Source organism: Ambystoma mexicanum, chromosome 7q (assembly GCF_040938575.1).
Source record: "Ambystoma mexicanum isolate Mex_15411 chromosome 7q, UKY_AmexF1_1, whole genome shotgun sequence".
In the NCBI taxonomy this organism is placed as follows: domain Eukaryota; kingdom Metazoa; phylum Chordata; class Amphibia; order Caudata; family Ambystomatidae; genus Ambystoma; species Ambystoma mexicanum.
Window position 1 is genome coordinate 1,036,205,383 of NC_090941.1, and position 21,920 is coordinate 1,036,227,302.

General features: G+C 44.3%; 1 protein-coding gene across 1 annotated transcript in view; it reads right to left on the reverse strand.

Moving 5' to 3' along the window:
- Positions 1 to 20,268: 20,268 nt before the first annotated feature.
- Positions 20,269 to 21,920, reverse strand: part of LOC138528576 (post-GPI attachment to proteins factor 2-like) — a 272,761-nt gene continuing 271,109 nt past the window's right edge. The window contains exon 6 of the mRNA XM_069640347.1: positions 20,269 to 20,652. Coding sequence (XP_069496448.1) covers positions 20,522 to 20,652 — 131 coding nt within the window. The 3' untranslated portion in view covers positions 20,269 to 20,521. The remainder of the gene's footprint in view (positions 20,653 to 21,920) is intronic.

Here is a 21,920-nt window from a genome sequence, read left to right on the forward strand (position 1 = left end):
CGAGGTAGCAGATATGCCCTGGTGCCCCCCCCCCCTGCCTTTGGGTGGACTCACCTGCTCTTCTTGGCGTTCTTGTGCTCTCCCACGGTCAGCCGATGAAGGTACTCTGCCTGCTTCGTTCTTGCGACAGTCTTTTTCCTTGCTCTCGCGCGGCTTCCCGTTACTCGTCAGTCCCGCTCCAGACTTTGGTAAGTGAGGCACTGCTTGCCATCACCTGCGCTCTCCCTCGCTGGCTCCTGGCGTTCCCGCGTGGCCTTCTTTCTTCATTAATAAGCCGCCTGGCTCGACCACACCGGTTTGGGGTTTTCGGTTCCTCGAGCTTGCAACAGCAGCCTGAAGTCTGGTTACCATAAACGTCAACGGGCCTTACCCCAGCTGGGTAAGGAAACCAACTCTGCCTGGTTTCCCCCTCAGTGAAGGAGTCTGCAGTTTATTTTGGGCTATGGCACCCTGCTAATGCCCAGGGGTTCCCCTTCTTTCTGAAGGGATTAGCCTGGTCTCCTTGGCTTCTCCAGTACTTCCCAGCTCCACACAGGCAGTTAGGGTGCAAGGGTTCCCTGTTCCTTCTTCTGGCACAGCAGTTCAAGGCCCTTCTCTCTACAATACAGGATTCCTGCAGCCAGGTCCTCCAGGGAGGGCCTCTCTTACACTTCCCGAGTCTTTCCTTGCTTTTATATTGGCTCTGGCTAATAGGATTTGGGGAAAGACTGGACCGCTGATAGTGGTTCTTATTATGAGTGATCACTGTTGCTCCTCGCCTCTTTCTCGTCTCAGTCATTGGAAAAAGACTAGACTGCTGACAGTTTTCATTAGAAGTGATCATCGTTCCTCCACTCATCTTCCTCGTCACACTACTGGGAACATGATCTTCCACTTCCTGAGTCTTTCCTTGCTTTTATATTGGCTCTGGCTAATAGGATTTGGGGAAAGACTAGACCGCTGATAGTGGTTCTTATTATGAGTGATCACTGTTGCTCCTCGCCTCTTTCTCGTCTCAGTCGTTGGAAAAAGACTAGACTGCTGACAGTTTTCATTAGAAGTGATCATCGTTCCTCCACTCATCTTCCTCGTCACACTGCTGGGAACATGATCTTCTTTCAGATGATTCTTATTCTTACTTGTGCCAGTACTTTTTAGGGGTTTGCTAACAGGAGTACAATTTATGAGATTATTAATGGGGGGATTGTTCTTATGGTCATAGGAAGGTGATTTAGGGTCCCTTGATTGGCAGGAATATCGCATTCCATCTGGCGAGTCCACTTCACTCACACTACGATTGTCTTCCTTCACATGGTCCACCCTCGGGGTCAGGATCATGAAGCGGCCAACCGTCCGTAGCCACATGGGAAATGCCCTTCCTAGGTGAGATAGTGGTGACATTGCCAGATTCATCACACTAGCAAAGTGGTCCCCAACTGTGTGGCTGGGCCTTTACGAAGGGGCAGAGTGCGGCGCTTTGAAAATACCAATTGTGACTACCTTTAATGAAAAAGTATCAGCAGTTCTGACATTTGTGGGTGCGAGGGCAGCTACAATATTTGTATGGACAGAAACACCTAATTTCAAAAATTAAAAACAGACAATTTACATTTTATAAAAACAGACGTCATGGTAAGATAAGCATATAAATATGTGAAGTTTAGAAGGCTGCACATCATTGTGTGTAGTATGAGCAATGTGTGTTGTGAACTTGCATTGCAGATCTCCCCAGAAACACCTTACCTGCAAGGAAATAATGCATCTCCCATTAATCAAAGTGCTGATGCTTTGGTGAGTTCTCTCCCGTATAGTGTGATGTATCAGGACCAGTTGTCTGCTGCTGGTTAGAGAGCCACAGAGACCTGTTGCCTGAAGTGGATGTGACCTTTCTTTAATAAAAAGTGTTCACAAGTTCATTCTGATTAACTCCAAAGAATGATTCTTTCGATGGAAAAACAAAACATTTGTTGCCTTTGACTATCATGGACTGTTTTTCAGATAGGATTTATTTGCATATGTATTACATTTACATTTGAGAATAGCCCATGATGTCCCACCATGGTGTTGGGCAACACTTAACAGATGGCCTTATGACCCGTCTTGCACCATCTTATCTTGATGTGGCCGTGTTATCTTTTTGAAAGATATTTTTCAAACTTGGTTCAATTTGTTTATCAAAGGTATATTGCCTCAAAAACATTCCATAAAATGTCTGCCAATAGCCCTAGATATCTTTACATATTGTGTGTGTAGCAGAACAAAGATAGACTATACAAATTCACAAAAGACAAAGCACTTCTAACACAGAGGCCACCCTTATGTTGCATAGCCCTGCCAAGAAAATCTGATATTCCATAGAACTTGCAAATGAGAATTGACCTGGGTGTGTCACAAATCTTAAATGAAAGCACAACAATCCCCTTTCGATGGGGGACAAGCCCAGATACACCCGCCACATTCCCCTACACTTAAGATATTTTTTTCATTATTCCCAGACCCCACCAAACTAAAAATGCCACAAAATGTGACCCTTTGCACTACTCCATGTATGTTATGAGCCGCTGTAAAACTAGGCCTTCAGTTAATCTGCATACTATTGAGCACATTGCATCAGTGAGTAAACATTGAATGTATGATAAAACTTCAAATGTCCCAATTCTAAGTACCCAATTACTTTCATTCACTGACGCATGCTAATATAGAATGTACACTTAGATACTCACTGAGAACCTATCATTACAGGGAATAATAGGTTTTTCTAGTTTGCCACGTAGGATGACGTTGGTAGTATGCAATTTAAACGTCATTGATGACACTTTTTCTGTATAAGAACTCTGTTTTTTATAGAAATGCTGAGAGTGAGAGGATTGTGCGAGTGCGCTGATGTTCGTTATGCTCCCTGTGTTAGACAATTGATATTAAAACAGTTTACCTTTTGCCAAATTACCTGAATCGTTTTGATTATTGATGTATGAATAAAATCTGCATCCCCATGGTATGCTACTGGTCTTAAAGGGCTGGGGAGTTACTCCAGCTCACTTGGTAAAAGAGAGAGATGATGATTTGATAAAGACCCATCGCCATAAGTAAACTTTGGAGTCCCCGTAATATCGCACGACCTTTGCCTTTTGGCTGACAGGACGTGAAGCTCCCATAGATAGTGGTTAGCATAGTTACTAAAACCCTGCAGGGTAGGGGTGACGGGTCCCTTGTTTTCTTCCAAAAAAAACTCCCATGTCTACGAGCAGAGGATCGGACGGCAGTTTGAAGATGCGATAAAAAGGTGTACAATCCCGAGAATCGAAAGAGGAATAAATGCGAATGGTGAGTAAAAACTAAGGATTATGGCAAATTGAATCATGCAAAGTGAATGAAAGGAAACATTATGCGAAAATAAGAGTAACGGAGGGAGGCGGGATAAATGTGACGTAAGAATAAGAAGTAAAAAGAAATATTGAACAGAAATTGACTTGAGTGTTGCTGAGTAAGTAAAGAGGAATTGTGAGGGAGGCCACGATAAGAGGATATGTCCTGTTCCTGAACTTTAAAGAGTGTTAGCAGAAACCTTTATCTAGAGTCCCACAGTGGAACATATAGGATACAGGACTGATTAAAGACGGTCCAGAAAGAGATAGGTTTACGTGCCAATCGAAGTAATTTTAGAGGGCAAGATAGACCCTGGAGGAAGGGCTGTAGAGAGAATATATATGACCAGTCAAGTGTGTCTGTTTGTCTGTTTGTTTTATGTAGTTATGTGCTGTGATGATGTCACAAGTGAAAAATTGGTCATAAAAGAGAAGTGCGAAAGTGGAAAAGAAATTGATTGTGTTTAAATTGAACTTGATGGTTGTTTTTAGCAAGATTAAAGTAAAAATTGTGATCCAAGGGATTGGAGCTGCGACGATTGGTGCACGCTCATGTTGTTTTAAGCATTGAAGCAATGTTTTAAACCTTTGACAAAAGTAAATACAGCATCAAGAGTTAAAGAGTGATGAGGTTAAGAGTGGAGGAGACTACTCCACTTGTGCACTTCTGTAGACAGTTACCAGAGCATGTACCTAAGCTTAGACAGTGCAGTACAGAATGGGTTAAAGGAACAGATGAAATGTTTATGCCGTGGCCACAAGGAGGGTCACTATCGAAGACAGTTTTGCAGCACATGACGACATATTCGCATGTTGCATGCATTAGGAAGAAGCTAGGCAAGCGATTTGCGAGCTCTGAATTTTTGGGAAAATATGTTAATGTATGGACAGATGAGCAGCATGCTTTCGAGTGGATACTTAGAATATGCAAAAATGGGGGTGAAGAGCCTTCAGCTCCACCCGCCCCGCTTGAATAAGACAGCAAGAATAAGAAAGACAATGGGTTATACCCATTGAGGGAGCTTAAAGCAGCGACAGGGTATAGTAACCCGACGTATGAGTCGCCTGTGCAAAGTAGTGACGAGGGCCCAGAGAGAAATACTGAGAAAGATGTAATCTCTAAGGTCCTGAGGGACTAGGACAACGCAAGAAAGAATGAAATGATCAAGTAAGCACGTCTTTAGAAGTAGGAAAAGAAGCAAAGCGATGAAAGGAAGAAAAGAGATAAGACTGACAAGTTAGCGCTTATACAGAACGAATGAATGGGTGGTCAGATTTTGCTAAAACCCAATGGTAAAAGCATTGAGGATATAAGACAAGGAGTCGATCGAGGCGGACAGGACAAAAAGGATAAAAGAAAGGGAGGAAGGGTAGGAAAAAGATGACGCATGTGTCCTATGGATAAGGAAGTAAAATGGGGAGACTTAAACGCACCTGTACCTAGAGTGTTAGAGCCATTCATATACTCAGAATGATTTGAAAAGCAACTGTATGATAAGAGGGGGAAAGGCATCATTATATAAAAGCATTGAAAGATAAAAGACAATGCGGGAGTATAAACATTGCAATTAATAAATAAATGATGAGAAATAAGAGCGAATTTAGTGCGTCATGAGTTTCCCGTGCCAGAGAAGGGAAGCCAGGCTGTAATATATACTTAGGCCCGAGACAAGTAAAAGATATGATCAGAGCAATAATGGGTTTGTTCCACGAAGAAGAGGTTTGTTATGAGAGAATGTGCAGAATAACAAACAGATAATGTAAGATGGAGAGGGCAGAAGACCTCTGCCTATATGGTGGATGTGTGGGACGAAAGGGCACTTTTTTGCTTGCATATACAGAACCTAAGGGTTCTTGTAAAACGGACAGCTCTTAAGAGGGGTGGATGTCAAACCCGCCTACGTATTCGCTGCAAAGTCCAGATGAATTTGCTCAAAATCAAATGATGTAGCAGATGTAAGCGCCGAGGCAAGGCTTGAAGATACAGCAAACAGTGGTCAATCCACCATAAAGGTAGTTGCAGTTGATATTTATGCAACATCAAAGAAACACAAATACATGATAGTCGCTGACTCCTAGAATAGAAGATACGATGTTATTGTGATAAATGGAATTTCTTTATGAGAAACGGAATGAGGCTGCACCCACAATAGGATAGCTTGTTAGGAGACCTGATTTGTTCGACATAAGTCATAAAGCCAAGTTCTCGCAGGGAACCAAGGGTTGACGTCAGTATAGGAGATAATCGTTTTCGGTTGTAATGAGACTCAGGTGCAAAGCACTCATCTATGTAAGAGGGAAAGTGTCAATGTTTGACGGGAGCTATAGCTATTCAAGGTTTTATATAAATTACAAGCAGAGTTCCTCTGTCTGAAGAGTTATTCATTTTTATAAAAGAAAGTGACATATCAGTGCCAGTATTAGAATCAGGACAAGCCTTTACTAAAAATGTTGGGTTGAGGTTTAATAAACAGAACTAAGTACGACAAGTTGGGTTGCCAATGAAGATGTAGTGTGAAATATTGGGAATTTATTTATTTATTTATTTTATTTATTCGGATTTATTTAAAGCGCACGTCAGCCCGGGGGCATCGTGGCGCTGTTACATGAATACATAATCTGGTTACAATGGAAGGAAGATAGTTACAAAGTAAATTTTTTCTTACATAACACATTTCGTAGCATATGTATGCGAGCAAGAGTAGGCGAAGGAGGGAGGACGTTAGTTGAATAGCATAGTTTTTAGGGATTTGTGAAAGGAGTACAGCGAAGGAATGCATTATTTAAACATATGTAAACTTGTCATGGCATCTGTAAAACAAGTGGCCACGAGAGTAACACCTGTAGACCCAGAGGTTTTATTATGGAGTGTGTATTTTGTTGATATAACTGCCAGATCGAGTACATAGGACAATGAGAATATCTAATGAGTTCTTGTTTAGATCAAGAATAGCGAAGCTTGAAGAGAAGTGATGAGCTTTGCCCTCAAAATTATGAAGAAGCCATAAAATGTAAGCAAGGGTGGCATTTTTCAATGGAAGTGATGATGAAGGCAGATGGTATGCAGCAATCAGCATTGAAGAGGATTATAGATTAGCTGATGTCACAGATATAGAGAAAGTTAGAGATCATTCATTTAATGGCGATGTGATTTTTAAAAGGGGCAATATTACCGGGGTAAGATTAAATAGGAGAGAAACTTCCCAGGAGGTGGTGAGAGCACAACAGCATTTTGAATATTTTGATAGAAGATATGGTGAAAAGGGCCAGTTTTCATTGGGGACTATTGGCCCCTATGACATAGACCTATTGCAGAGGGATGAAGAAATAAAGGGTTCATTTGACACTATGAGCAATACTTCCTTGAGTACCATAATATCCCATGTTGAAAAAAGGGTGTTGTATAAGAGTTAATTGAATTCACATAAAGGAAAAAGGATTTTCTTAAATGAGAGGAGATAATTTTTGCTGCGAGCAATTTTAACCTGCAGCTGCGTTTGCCATGAAGAAGGCTGGAAGTGTAGTGATGGAATGTTTTTATGACCTTATTATGTATTGAATATGCATTATTTACTATTTTTAAAGAAACGAAAAGGCTTCTGCCTAAGAGGTAGTTATGTTGGATACCAACGATCGAAATTGTTCAATGCAGGTTAGTGAATTTTGCCATGTTTATGGCTGAGCGAATGACAGAGGAAGAGCTTGTATATGATCGTGTAAATTATGAAGAGTTATATGATGAAATCCTTGGAATAAGGGCAAACGCTTTAGCAGGGGGAGAGATTGGTTTTATTACGTTTTTTTAAGGATCGATCAGAAGGATGGGCAAAGATGTACAAATGTTGCTGTAGTAAAGCACACGACTAATGGGGAGTTTTGGATGCTTGTATATATGTAATTGTTGTTTTATTATTCAGTATAAAGATGTAGAATTATTGACGTTGATGTATGCGCTCGAGGAACACGCAGACTAAAAATATAACAGTATGTAGTAATTCCATCTGTATGACGTTGACGGTACAGGCAGGGCTGGCATGTTGGAGAAGGAGGGGTTACCTCCAAGTAGGCGGCGCTCCAGCATAGCACGCAGCTCTATCGGATAGGCTCATTAATACAACTCCCAGTGAGCATAGCAGTCGTTGAAATGCACAGCTCACACTAAGGGAGCAGATGTGAAAATTAGGCAAATATAATAGATAAGGTAATGATGAGCGTGGAAGTATATGGTATGTACAACAAAGTGGTTATTATAAGGACTGTATTTGAGGGCTTTAATAGCTTGTCAAAAATACAGTTATTGAAGGTCCAAGGGGAAAGTACCTGAAGAAGAAACAAATTTGTGGATGTGAAGGGAGTATTTTTAGACCCTTTTGAAGGATTGTGGTAACGGAATACCATTGATGAACCAGTAAATGCCTGTAACCTTATTAAGGGTGGTTGCATTGCCTATCACTGGTGTTGTATGCATTGAGAAATCAACCAGATTTTTGGACCCCCCTTTTGTTTTTTATGAAATAAGTGACAGGAAGCCGAATGAATAAGTTCATAAAGTGCCATCAATTAGAGTTAAAAGTGATATTTAGTTGATGTTGGAAGCTAATAAAAAGATACAATTACATGATTATTTGAATTTTATAACTTAAAGTATCTTTTTTTGTATTCTTCTGTCATTTTAGGTCGGCTACGTTGAAGAGGGTGTGGGGCAGTGCAGAACACAGAAGGAGATGCTGCAACAAGTGACTCTTCGCAATTATGTTTTTCCCAATTACACTCCAGTGATGCTGTCCTAAGCCGCAATAGCCCAAGGAAGAAGTGGGGCGAATCCTCCTTATTCAGTTTTGGAGATATTGCACCATCTGCAATCAGAGTTCAAAGCAGACGTATATGAACATTTACAAGTAGCATCAAAATGTCATGCTAAAGAAATCCCACTGTCCCTCACACCCATCAAAAGCAAGTACAGGCTTTGGGGAAGAACCACAGCATGTGCAGAAAAGGTCTATGACGAGGAAGAAGGACGCAGAAGCTGACAAATGGAAAGACTAAAGAAATTTGTTGAACTGTGGCTTGGTTCAGGACACCTCTTTTGAGTCATTCATACAAGGGTTAAGGAAAACAAATTCACACATTTTGTGAATATCAGTTGTAGAGTTAAGGGAAGATATGCATTCATAAAGCCACAGGAGTTTGATTGACTTTGGACTGTGGCATGCTTAAGCCTTGACAAGTAAAGAAAGATATGCCAGATTTCAATCAATGTTTTGACAATTGGAAGAGAATACTGTATCCTGATTCCTTCCACACTGAGTTCCTGCTTGGATTTACCTATGTTGTTACCCAATGATTACCTTTCTAGGAGCGTGCTTACTTATTTCGAGTTGGTGTTGCCCTCTTTCCCTTTGCTGGTGGGGAGTACTATTCGCATTCCAGCTTTTATACAAAATCCTAGGAATTAAAAGGTTATAAGAAGATTCTTATAGTCATCACTGAACAATTCTTGCAGCTACCTGAGTACAGTGAGGAGATTACAAATGCTCCTATCAAACAAAGCAGCTCGTAGGCTAGTCTGTGTGGTGTTCTTTTGTCTAATTGAGGAATACCCGCATCTTGTTGGAAGGCACACTGATGTGCTGACATTTCTAAGGGATCCGAGAAACACTGCAGATTGGAATATAATCTTGGAAGCCATCATCATCCAAGTAAGCATCTATTCTGAGAGAAATCACAGGTCGATGTAGAAACTTTCCTCCGAGGGACAGATCGAGAAATTGCTGGTAAAGAAAGAACTTTGGTTCCCGCTGAAAGAAGTTCATCATGTCATCTGTAATAAAGCAAATTCGAGGCATCGACCGGGACCTCCTCTACGTTGTTGAACTCGTGTAAAAACAATTGATGCAGAAAAGGAACATTGGGGAAATTATTTTCTTCATGCTTCTGAGACGCCTACATTTCGTCTGATGAAAGGACTGGTGCAGAAAGAACATTTAAGGATTTCATCCTTGATCAGCCAGGAAATAATAAAGATTTTCAAGTTTTTTCTTCCTTATGCATTTAAACTGGCACAGTTAGTAGCAATATGGTCAGGCCGGATCGAGAGAGGTGTCCACGTTGTTCGCAAAATAGATGCTGTAGGTTTTCTTATCTATGTATTTTTTTTTTTATTTTTTTTTTATTATTTTACAACAACAAACCAGACATTACAACTTTGAGGACGTTCATAATCAATAACAAACCAACACATTATACATTTCCCGTCCTCCCCACAAACTCGAGCCATAACATCAGTGCCATCTTCATAAACATTTTTGGCAATCTCAGTGCGTATTGACTCATCTGAGTCTTCTGTTTCATGACTGACCTGGTGAGGTGTAGCCATTGAGGTCACCAATTGCCTCCAGGCCACCTGGGGGCCCACTTCCTCTTCTCCTCCCCTGGTGGCAGCTTCAAACCAAACCGCAGTTTCAGCTTCCGCCCATCTCTAGAATGTCTCCATTCTAGGTCTATGGGCTGCCTTCCAACACATTGCAATTCTGCTCTTGGCCAGGAAATATGCCAGGTCCTTCATTTTGTTGATGTGCTTTAAATTACGTGGCCTGGGGAAATTCCCAAGCATGCATGCCCCAGCAGACCCCATGTCCAGCGCCACACCCCTACTGGCCATTTTCGTCTTTATTTCTTCCCAGAATCTATGTACCTCTGGGCAAGCCCATAACATGTGCAGCACCCCTGCCTCCTCCTCTCCACACCTGGGGCATTTCTGTATAGCTGAGCCTCCAAACCTGGCTATCCTTCCAGGGGTCAAATAGGCTCTGTGGGTGACATATAGCTGGATCTGCTGGAGTCTCGCATTCCGAGACACCTTTTTGTGGTACCTCTGTACTCTGTCCCATTGTCCATCGGTCATGGACTCTCCAATCTCCTCCTCCCAATCATGCCTCAGCTGGAGTAGCTCCCTCTCTGCCTTTGCTCTTAAGAGCTCATATATCCTAGATATTTCGTGTCCTCCCTCAGAGACATCATACATCATTTCCAGGATGGCATCAGGTTCTTCCGCCAGCGCCGTCTCTGACCACCTCCCCTTTACCCGTTTCAAGAGCCCCACATCTTCAATTGTTTCCAGTATTTCCTGGCTCATATCCTCTCCTGTATCCTCATATAATCGTCTGTAGTACTTGAGGAACTCCCCATTTACCCCCTCTTGGGTGTTATATGTTCGACCTTCTGCATCCCTAACCTCTCTGATCACTGAACGGGGAGTCTCATTTTTATATAGCCAGGCCAGTAGTCTACCTGGCTTATCCCCCCCTGCATGTAACCTCTCCGTATATTTCCTATAATTTAGTTTGCATAATCTATGCGAGAGTTCCATACAAGCTAATTGTAAGTCTTTTATCTTAGCGCAGTTCTCACGGGCGGTCCCCACACTACGAGTGAGGCCCTCCAGCTCTCTTTCTGTTTCCAGCAGTTCCCGTTCAATGCCCCCTTGGAGCCCTTTAGATTTTGATATGGCTACCCCACGCACGACCACCTTGAATGCCTCCCATACTATTCCCACAGAACGTACACTGCCGTATTAGTTTCAAAGTATTCCTCGATAGCCACCCTCAGATCCTCTCGGAATTCCGCATCCTGTAGAGCCTCAGTTCTGAGCCTCCATGTCGGGATACGGGCTCTGGGGTGTTGATGCTGCCACTCTACCACTAAAGGCGAGTGGTCGGATAGTACCCTGGTCTTGTATTCGGCCCCCACCATTTCTCCTGCTATCTCCGCCGCAGCAAACACATAATCCAACATTGTGTGCAGGTCATGTGGCGCTGCGTAGTGAGAATACTGCCTATCCGTTGGGTGTAGCCTTCTCCACACATCCTCCAGACCGAGGTCTATCAATAGGGTCCTCAATGCTTTAGCTGCTGGCGCTGGCTTCCCTGATTTGTCATCTGACCTATTAATCCTGGGGTTCAGGGTACAATTGAAATCCCCTCCTCACACCATCGCACCACCCGCCAGGGGGCTAATTTTGCTGTATAGGGACCTGAAATATGCTGCTGTATCATGGTTAGGGGCATACAAATTTACAATGTTCACCTCCCTATTTTCCAGGATCCCCGTCACCACCACCATCCTGCGCTCTGGGTCTATTGTCGAGCTAAGCAAACGAAACAGCACATGAGGTGCCACCCAGGTGATAACCCCCTTGCAATTGCCGAGTATGTGGCACCTATGACATTCACTTTCCATTTCCTTCTGACCACCTCCAGCTTCTCCTTGGTGAGATGGGTCTCCTGTAGCAAGGCTATGTCAATATGCATCCTCTTTAAATACATCATCACTTTGTTGCGTTTCAGGTAGCTATTGAGGCCCCGTAAATTCCAGGACACCACTCTGAGATTACCCGACGCCATCTACTCGATGTACTCCCCCTTCACCTTCCCCTCCCCTCCAATATCTTCCGTGATGACCCGTTGTCCGACTCTTGGCCCTCCCACCCTCAACAACCCCACCCTTCCAAACCCCCTCCTTCCCTTTCCCAAACTCTACCCCACTGCACACAACCCTTCCCCTCCCCCCACCCTACCCAGCCCCAACAAATGTCCAGCTCCATCCCTGGATCTCAGTCCCACCCATGTCTGGTCCTCTCTCGTAACCGAAGACTAGGACCCCGCGGGGCGTCACCGATCTAACAGTGACCTAACTAAGTATACTACTAAGGGGTTTAAGGATTGTCTCCCGGAATTCCCATTCAACTGATTAGGATAGTTGCATCCAACGGATCTTGCTAGCACATGTTTGCTGCAACCCATTCCCACACTCTTTATTTAACACTATATTCAAGTCCCAGTGTCTTCATCTGATTAGGATTATAGCATCTAACGGATCTTGCCAGCATATGTTGCTGCAACACATTCCCCATCAGCTTTATATGATGCCAAATTCTAGTCCCATTGTCTTATGTTATGTCGCCAGGGATGACCCAGCTATGCGCTACTTGTTTCCTGCTGCTCCCGTCTGGATATCCGGTTCCTGAGGGCGACCCTGCATGTCCAGCCAGTCCATAGCGTCCTCCAGCGTCTCGAAGAACAGAGTTTTATTCTTATAGAACACTTTTAGTTTGGCCGGGTAAAGCAACATATGTCGGTAGCCGGCTTCTCTGAATCTCCTTTTCACTGCCCCAAAGTTCATCCTGCTGCGCTGTACGTGCAAAGTATAGTCCGGCTACGCCGTGATTTTCGTCGGCCCCCTTCCTATCGTATCCTCTCCCGATAATTCAAGATCTTAGCGATCAGCGGCCGCGGGGTGGCCCCCGGGGGCGGTCTCCTTGTCAAGGCCCTGTGCGCCCTCTCGACTGCAAACTCCTGGGTCAGTGCTCCACCAGTTATTTCCTGCAAGAGCATGGATTCCACATATTCCGTTGGATTAGGCCCCTCCATTCCTTCCGGCAGACCAAAAATGCGAATAATATTGCATCTAGCGTGTCCTTCCGCCTCCTCCGCCCTGTTCTCCAAGTTGCCCATCCGCTGCACGAGGGCATGGAGCTCCGATCCGTGGCCGGCGCATGCTGCCGTATTCGGGGCCATCTCCTTTTCCAGGTGTCCAGTGCGCTCCGCCAGCGTCCGCACATCTTGTCTCAACAGATTGACTTCCTCCTGGACCGCTCCGATCTTTAGGTCCAAACCCACTTTCAGTTCATCTATTGCCAAGCCCAGTTTAGTCTCCCAGGCGACTTTCAAGTCTGCAATCGCTGCCAGCACTTCCTGGATCGTGCCCGGTGTCTCCGCTTCTGCAGCGGTAGTGTCTTTGCTCTTGCCCTCTTCTGCGCCCGGGGGCAACGTGGCATAAGCCTCCAACGTGGGTTGTTTGTTCTTGGGTCTGACAATTCTGTTAGACATCCTGCTATACTGTTCGAGTGTATGCCAGCGGCGCCTCCCCTCGTGCGGAAGTCCACGTGGCGCCAGGCCACTCTTGGCGTATCGGGCCGTTTCAATGGTGCACAGGTGTGTCGTTAGTACTCTCTCCACACCTGAAATGGGCTGTGTCCTCCCATGTACCTGTGCTCCCGCAGTGTCGCTCCACCGGCCCCCACTGCTTCTGGCTGCCTTGTTTGGGCCATTAGAGTTCCCGACGCCTCTGCTGGACTCTGCCTTAGTGCAGGCTGCTCCGAGTGCGCGCCCTTGAGCCCCGCGTACATCCGAGGGTGAACCTCCCTGGTCTGTTTTTTTATTTTTTTTTTATTTTTTTGGTATTGATGGCAGGGTCCGTCAGGACCAGGACCCCGTCCAGGCAGCACTGCGTCCCCTCCCCTTCTCCTGGCTGTTCGTGTGAAGGGCTCCGGCACAGCCCACTTCACTGTACTCCACCGTGATTGCTGCCTTATGTAGGGGGTCGGTGCTCGCGTGCTCCTTCTAATGCTGAGCACGCTTCCTCCTGGTCACATGTGATGCCGCCCCGGGGGCCAGCTGGGCGCCTCCTGTGGGTCGCTCTGATCGAGCGGGGCTTGTAGTGTGCAGGGAGGCTCTCGCCACAGGCCTCCCTGCTTAGTTTCGTGTAGTGCCAGGCAGCAGCCTGTCAACGCACTCACTGGGGCCAGCCGAGTGACAATCCCTCAATTGCGGCAGCCCCGAGCCGCCTCTGACACAAACCCACGGGTGATCCAATCTCCGCCGTCACTTTTCACATTCTCTGGCCCCCCCGACTCTGGCACCGCGGGGCTACCGCTTCTCCGGGCTGCGCGGGGACCCACCAGCAGCACGGGAAGTGCTGTGCAAGCCCCTCTGCCACACTGCGTGTAGCAGCGGCGATGTAGTCCGGGGTGCCCCGCCTCCGCCCTCCGCCGCATCCCTCAAGTGGTGCGGGCAGGGACCACCCGCTTCTTCCGTCCACGTCTCGGGGCCCGGTATCCTCTCCTTAATCCGGCGGACCCCTTACGGCCGGGTCTCGGTCTGATTCACGGGCCAAATGCCCACAACTCCTGAAGCCGCAGCAAGCTTGTTTGTGGCTCCGTCTCTCTCTGCATGCAGCCGCGACTCTTCAGTCAGTTTTCGGCCCTTTGTCTACGATCTGCCATTTTGGCCGACTCCCGATCTCGGGTGCTCCACTTTCTTCGCATGGCCGCGGCTCCCTCAATTTACGGCTGATCAGCTGCGTGCTGCCATCACAGTGTGCGCTAGTCTTTCATGTGTCCCGGGGTGTGCTGCATGCATGCTTTTCCACCCGAAATCTTCGTTTGCAACAAGGATCAGTGACGGATTCAAGGGAGCTCCCAAAGAGCGCGTCCCTTCACGCGGCCATCAAGCCACGCCCCCTTTTCTTATCTATGTATAATCTACTTTTGTATTCTATTCATAATTGTATTGCTTTCATTGACAGTGAGAACATCATATTACATTAACGTACCTGTAGCTAAGACTCTTGTGAATTTTCCTGAGCAGAAGGAGGGTATGACCGTGGCAACTAACAGGCAGTCGAGACCCTCTGTAGTAATTCTTGTTCCAAAAAGAGATGATACAGTGTCTGAGTCTGAGATAAATGATACTGATAGTCGTTCACATGCAAAAAAGGTTTTGGAAATTATTTTTGGGCTCCAGAAACAGGCCTTGCAGGAGAAACAAAGAAAAGAATTGTTAGAAAATAAGCCCACACAAGCAATTTATGCAGACACACCTGGTTCTGTGATACATGATATTAGGTCAAACCCTAGAAGAAAGTCACATGGGGAGGTTTTACGAGACATTTTTATGCCTAAATGGTATGTTGAGAGAAGCTTTCTGAACTTTCTCCTACTCAAATGGTGCAAAGGAATACGCCCAGACCGTCGATGAACATTTCTATGATTGGCCCAATCAGAAAAGGCTATGCTGCAGTTCTTCATGAAATGATCATAGAAGGTCACGAGAGAAGAATGAGACCTAAGAGAAATACCAAAGAAGATGATTTCGAGCTGAAAGATTACCTGGACAGCCCAGCACATTTGGGAAATAACATCTGGTATCAGCATATGAAAGAAGTGGGAAGAAGGTATGAAAGAAGTGGGAAGAAGGTATGAAAGAAGTGGGAAGAAGACCCTACAAGGAAGGATGCTTTGTGTGTGCACTCCTGCCATACAGTATGGGGAAGTCTGAGATCTTTATAGCCATCAAAATAAATGTCTAGACAGCACATTGTCTATCACACATAGCACTTTGCCGGACCAGAGGACAGTTTATGGGATGAGATGCCTATATGAAATGAGCAACTGAATGGACACATCCAGATTAAGAGGATTATGTGCAGGACTCAAAGACAAGAGAAAGAGAACACACTAAGAATCATGTGATCAGATATGAAAAGCCTGGAGAAAGTGGAGCTAGAATCAGATGGGAAGTGAACAAAAAACTTGATAGTCCAATTAAAACTGAAGAAAGCATTCAACACTGGAATTATAGAGGCAAGATGCAGATCTGGGGATCAGTGTTATTTCCAGATGGCTGGAAAAAAGGAGTAGTTATCTGGAGAGCATGGATGGTGTATGATTGCCCTGAATCAACTGTGTGGAATGTACAAGTACTATGCAAGCCGCTTTGGAAGAGCTTTGCCAAGTTATTGACCTGGGTCAAAGATAGAGGAAGACCCTTGCAGATAGTTCCACTGGAAAGTGCAAAGTTGTGTTTCAGAAATAATGGCACAAGAAAAATGGGAGAAAATCCAAAGTGTGAACACATTTTTGATGCAGCAAGAATGAACATTGGGACAGCAGTAATAATGGATCACTATTGGGACTGTGGAGCCAGAGCATCTATGAGGTTGCCTGAAGATTGGGGAGGAATATGCTCGATAGTGAATGTCCATGTTCCAGGTTTGATGATTCCAAAGAGTGACCTGAATCTTGGCAGTTTCCCGAAAGCAGATGCTCACCAGAGGAAGAAGAGATCTGTGGGGCGGCTAAGAAGAATGAAGATCAATAGAAGCCTTTGATGCCATTCCGTATGAGCACAGACTGTTCAGCCAGACAGCTTCAGTGTTCACGTTGATCTTTATGCCAGCGATCCAGGTTGGAGCAAATACCAAATGGTTACACATAATCAGATGGGAATTGCTACAGATGATTAAAATTACCATAAAAGGATTCAATGCAATCAGAGAAGAAATGAGAGCCATAAGACTGATGACTCTCCAGAATAGATATGCCCCGGATTTGATCACAGCTATGGGTGGAGGTGTTTGTGCAAAAATTGGAGAATCATGTTGCACATTCATACATTCTCACGATAACGAGAATGGAAACCTTGACTGAGGCCATAGACATGCTGACGAAACTCCATGGTCAGATGATAGACGAGGTTGAGGACATTGCTGATGACAGCTGGTTTGGATCAATCTTCTCTTGGATTCCACAGTGGATGCCAGACATCTTCAAATTCCTTGGAGCTCTGATAGTGGTGATATTACTTGGATTCTGTGTGCTCAAGCTGATAATCTCACAATGCAGGAAGACAGCAAAGAAAGCAATAGGAATGAAGATCATGATCGATGTTGAGAAAGGAGGAAAGGCCAAAGAATTGACAGATGAAGAAATCAGAGACTGTGTGAAGGCCAGTACCCATGACCCTGAGCGGACAAAGTTCCTGTACCCGAAGAATCATAAAAAGTATGTGGGAAGATGGGTCTACTGCAGCCCAAATGGACAATGTCAACACATGACATGGACGAAAGACGAACATGTCAAAACAGCAGGCTGCCTGAAGGGAGTCATCAAGATATGGGTCCCAAAGAAGCGATTTTTCGGGAGAGGATGCCTGATATAAAGAATGAAGATAGAGTGGTCGATGAATCGCTCAGAGGGGGGAGTGTAGAGGAGGAGCCAAGTACCCCCACCTCAACCACTTCCCCCACATCGCCTATGTTGCCTATGGAATGGAAACGAGAGTATGAGAGATATACGGAGCAGTTGAATCGACAACGGGCAGAGTATTATCTCTGTGCAGTACCAGTGAGATTACCAATACTGAAGAGAATCTGGGAGACAAGGTTCCCATTGAGAAAACCATACCTGCACAAGAGAAAGTATGACAGTTGTTTAAATGAGATTGCTGAAGAAGCAGAGCAGATAAACGACAGAGGTGAATGGTGACGTCACACAGAGTTGAGCTGACGTGTATAGAAGAGATGCAGAGACCAGAGAATGCAAGTATTCTATAAGGCATCAAGAAAGTATCGAGGACAAGTGACATTTAGGATCAAGGTGAAGAAACTCATGCCACGGAAACGATGAAAATATCAAGTTAGTTTACATGTGTACAGAAGCAGAAAAACGCAAGTAGCAAAGTAATTGTGAAGCTATCCTTATGCTTTATAATGAGTAGATTGCGGCAAGCACCAATATATACACATATGCAGACGATTTAGCAAAGGATGGATGTTTCCACTACGCATTATAGCAGTGCTGAACAGCAACGAGAAGCCTCATTTCAAGTGTGTCTCAGTTAAAAACAATTGAATTAACAGAATGAATCTCAGAAGGCAGACAGAGTAGATGAGCCAAAGAAGCCAATGTCTTATCAAACTGGAGTAAACTGACATTGTATACAAAATCGTGTGAAAGAACAGAGCTCCTGTCTGAAGGCATGGACAAAAACAAAAGATGTCGGAGGTCAATTAGAATTAGTATTTTAAATGCACCAGAAGCTCGATTTCATGGTGTCCAGTCACGTGGAAGGATAAAGTTGGATGAAAGAGGTAGTCACACCTATGCACAAGGGCAGACTGTACTTTCACTCCCCAAATTTCTCAGAGTTAAGAACACGCTCAAGGACGAGCTTCAAAGCCCTAATTGACACTGGACCATTGAGGTGATGATGGATTGATATGCTAATTGGTGGGGAGCTAGTGCTAAAATGAGTTCACCAACACTTGGTTGTTCAGCCTGCCTGCTGCTAGACGTAGGTGGAAAAGTACTAAAGGAGGGTGGAGTGCCAACCAATCATAGGGGACTGTGTAATTAAGGGTCCTATAGTTTTGTAGCCAATAAAACATTGTACATTTAGTGACGTTCATAGTGGCCATTTTGAGGAGAGGGCTTAGTTTCCCCACCTGATGTTAAGTACCCAATTAATTTCATTCACTGACGCATGCTAATATAGAATGTATACTTAGATACTCACTGAGAGCCTATCATTACAGGGAATAGGTTTTTGTAGTTTGCCACGTAGGATGACGTTCCTAGTACGCAAGTTAAACGTCATTGATGACACTTTTTCTGTGTAAGAATTGCTGAGAGTGAGAGGATTGTGCGAGTGCGCTCATGTTCGTCATGCTCCCTGTTTTTGACAATTGATATTAAAACAGTTAACCTTTTGCCCAATTACTTGAGTCGTTTCGATTATTGATGTATGAATAAAATCTGCATCCCCATCCATCTCCAGGGTATGCTACTCATCTTAAATGGCTGGGGAGTTACTCCAGCTCACTTTCCTTCTCTCAAGAACAGGGGGTGTAATTTAATTTATTATGTCATTTTCCAGACTGAAGGCAATACCACAGGCCTTATGCACTGCAGACCTTGTGGACTCAATTTACAGTAAAATAGGCACTTTCTTCTTTACTATGGCTTAGGTGTACTGTGCCACAATCTAAACGTTAGGGTAGGCCATGCAAATGGTGAATGTGGGACTGTGGTCAAAGTACGAGCAAGCTTACCGGTACCGTTGTATCCGGACCGGCAAGCTCGTAATGAGGCCCTATTTATGAGGCCTATGTATTCAAGTGGGGTGACCAATCACAGAAGACAGAACATGTGTATCAAAAAATGGCAGCTGCTCTATGTGTTTGAGCAGCAATGAAACACTCGAGAATGCCTTCCTCCTTCAGTACCATAACGATGGGAGATGCAGGACACAGTCCAGCGGCACACACAAGCATTCCCAACTGTCTAATTGTCACCAGCAGTCGCAAAGGTCTGAACAGGACTTCTTGGTGCAATGCAACTTTTCCTTAGCCCTACCAGAGAAGACAGGCTGTGTTCTTCCAACTGTTATGTCAATCTGTGGACATGTTGAGAATGAAATATACACGAGTATTAAGTTCCCCCCAGGTCTGGAATTACATTTTAGCTTCGGAATCATGATGAAGTTGGCCATGGAATGTGCCATTGAAGGAGGGCCAAACCTTAATAAAATGTAGGAGAATGTAACTCCAACATTCACCAGTACTTTATGCAGCCATGTTCTGGCAACTGATCGCCAAATGTTATCCCAAACTTTCCACAATCCACAACTCTGGCACAACATAGCATTGGTTGGTCCAAGGCAGCGATCTCCAACCGGTAAGCATATTGCTGTCCGCCTGAGACCGGGCCACCTGCATTCCAGCAGGTGTGTCACTTTTATGGGATGGTTGAGAGCGTCATTGACGGTAGTGTACGATTGAAACAGAGTGAATTCTCCAGCAATTGAGAGCAGTCATCACAGTAAAACTTCTCTCAATATAAAACTCTGTCTAAGGCTGTCAAGTTAAAAGCTGGGTAGCACGAGCAGATGTTCTCTTTAAGATGAAAACCAAGCATTTTCGGTTTTTTCGTGGTCACAAAAACCTTAAACTAGCTGTTACATGCACAACAAACATTGAATTGAATCATCATTTTCTCCCACTTAAAAATAAAAATACAATAAATAAAATCCCATCAACAGCCAAGGCAACAACGATTTCAGAAAAAAGTCAGAAATGTGAAAATACATGATTGACACATGCAAGATGATACTCTCAAAATTAGGTGCCCTGTAGTCTTTGATAGCCAGTGCATGGGAAGAAGGTTGCAATTTTTGAACAATGTATATAAAAAATAAACTATGGAGTACTTTTATCCTCAGTGATCCATCCTTTGTCCAGGTTGAGTGAAATTCAGCAGCGCAGCCTGCGTGTTCTGAGGTCCAGTACTAATTGGCTACTGTCCTTTGTTAAAGGTTTTACATATATTGATGATGCCAGAGAGGCTCTGACGACACATTTGTCTTTCCTTGGTGCTGCACCATTCTGTTGGCACCTACTCCTCGTAACAGTCCCCAAAGCCCCACTGCCCGGTGCCCGTAGCTGCAAGACGTCCAGACCCTGCAGCAGGTTCCATCCGCCTTCTCTCTCAGCAGCCACCGCAAGACTCTTTGACACAGGGCAGTATAATGGATTGCACGTACCACATTGCACAGTCTCATTCAGAAGCGTTTATCATCCAGCGGGGAGCCAACAACCAGCTCTTTGTTTCCAAAATCCCAGCAGGCTGTCATGTGGAACGCCATGTTGGACAGCACCACAAGGTACTCCAGGAAAGCAAAGAGGGTGTAAACTGGAGAGGGAAAAAAAGGAACTTGTGAGATGCAGAAATCCCTTTCACACCCGCAATCCAAGCAAGCAACTGGTATTACACTATCCCAAAACGTTTCCCACTTACATACTCTCCCATGGTTTTAACTTCAATGTCTTATCAATCCTTTGATCGACTGTAAATGTATCTCAACATGTCATCTTCAACAACCCTCGGCACTGGCTAGAAGGACTGTTTTTTGTTGTATATTTGTATAGCGCCAATATAAGCCAGAAGGCATTGAGGCGCTGAACAAAAACGAAACGGACAATAACACACTGAAATACGCATAATACAGATACAAATTCAAACCAATCAGAAGATACAGAAAAACATTAATGTAGGTTTGTATTGTGCGCCTAGGCTTCCAAGCCTCAAAATGATGTACTCAAGTCTTGGGCTGGTTTCGATTATTGGTTTAATATACAGATTCTTACACAAGGTTAGTTTCTTTTTTAATAATATTAGGGTGTACAGTGGTTAGTATCTCTAGTATTGTAAGTCTGTTTCGGATACTCTTTTCTCTGGCTGTAGATCCTTATTGTAGTCTTAACCTTTTAGCCTTTACACTGGTATCTTTGTCTATTATTCGAATATCCTCTCTCTAATAGTATTTCTATTTCATTTATGATGTTTGGATATTCCAATCCTGCACACACGCGGAACGCTGCAATCATGATAGAGTCCAGCGAAATTCTCAACCTATCAGAACTAATAAGGTGGATAACAAAAGTAATTAAGGATAAAATTTGCACAATGGAAAATGAACCTTATGGAATCCCTTAAACCATATGACCTACAGGATTGAAAAATCCAAACATCAATGAAATAGAAATACTCTAAGAGAGAGGATATTCGAATAATAGACAAAGATACCAACCTTGGTACCTTTGTCTATTATTTGAATATCCTCTCTCTTATAGTATTCATATTTCATTTATGATGTTGAAAGGTAGCCCAACTTACAGGGGTACCCCTTAATTATATGAGCACCACCAATCACGCTCACACCAGATTAAAGTTCACCCCTCTAGGGAATTAAGGCCAAGAGTATTCATTTTGCAAGGATACCAAGTTTAATCTTTACAGAAAATGAGGAGGGGGCTCGTGAATGGCATTCTGTCCCTCACCGTTCCCAGCTCCTGCAGACTGGTGCCACGCAGGAGTCTTATATACTGTTTGACTTGGTCATTGGATACTGGCATGGCTCATCCAAAACTGTCCTTCTTCCCTTACAAGGGATGCTGCAG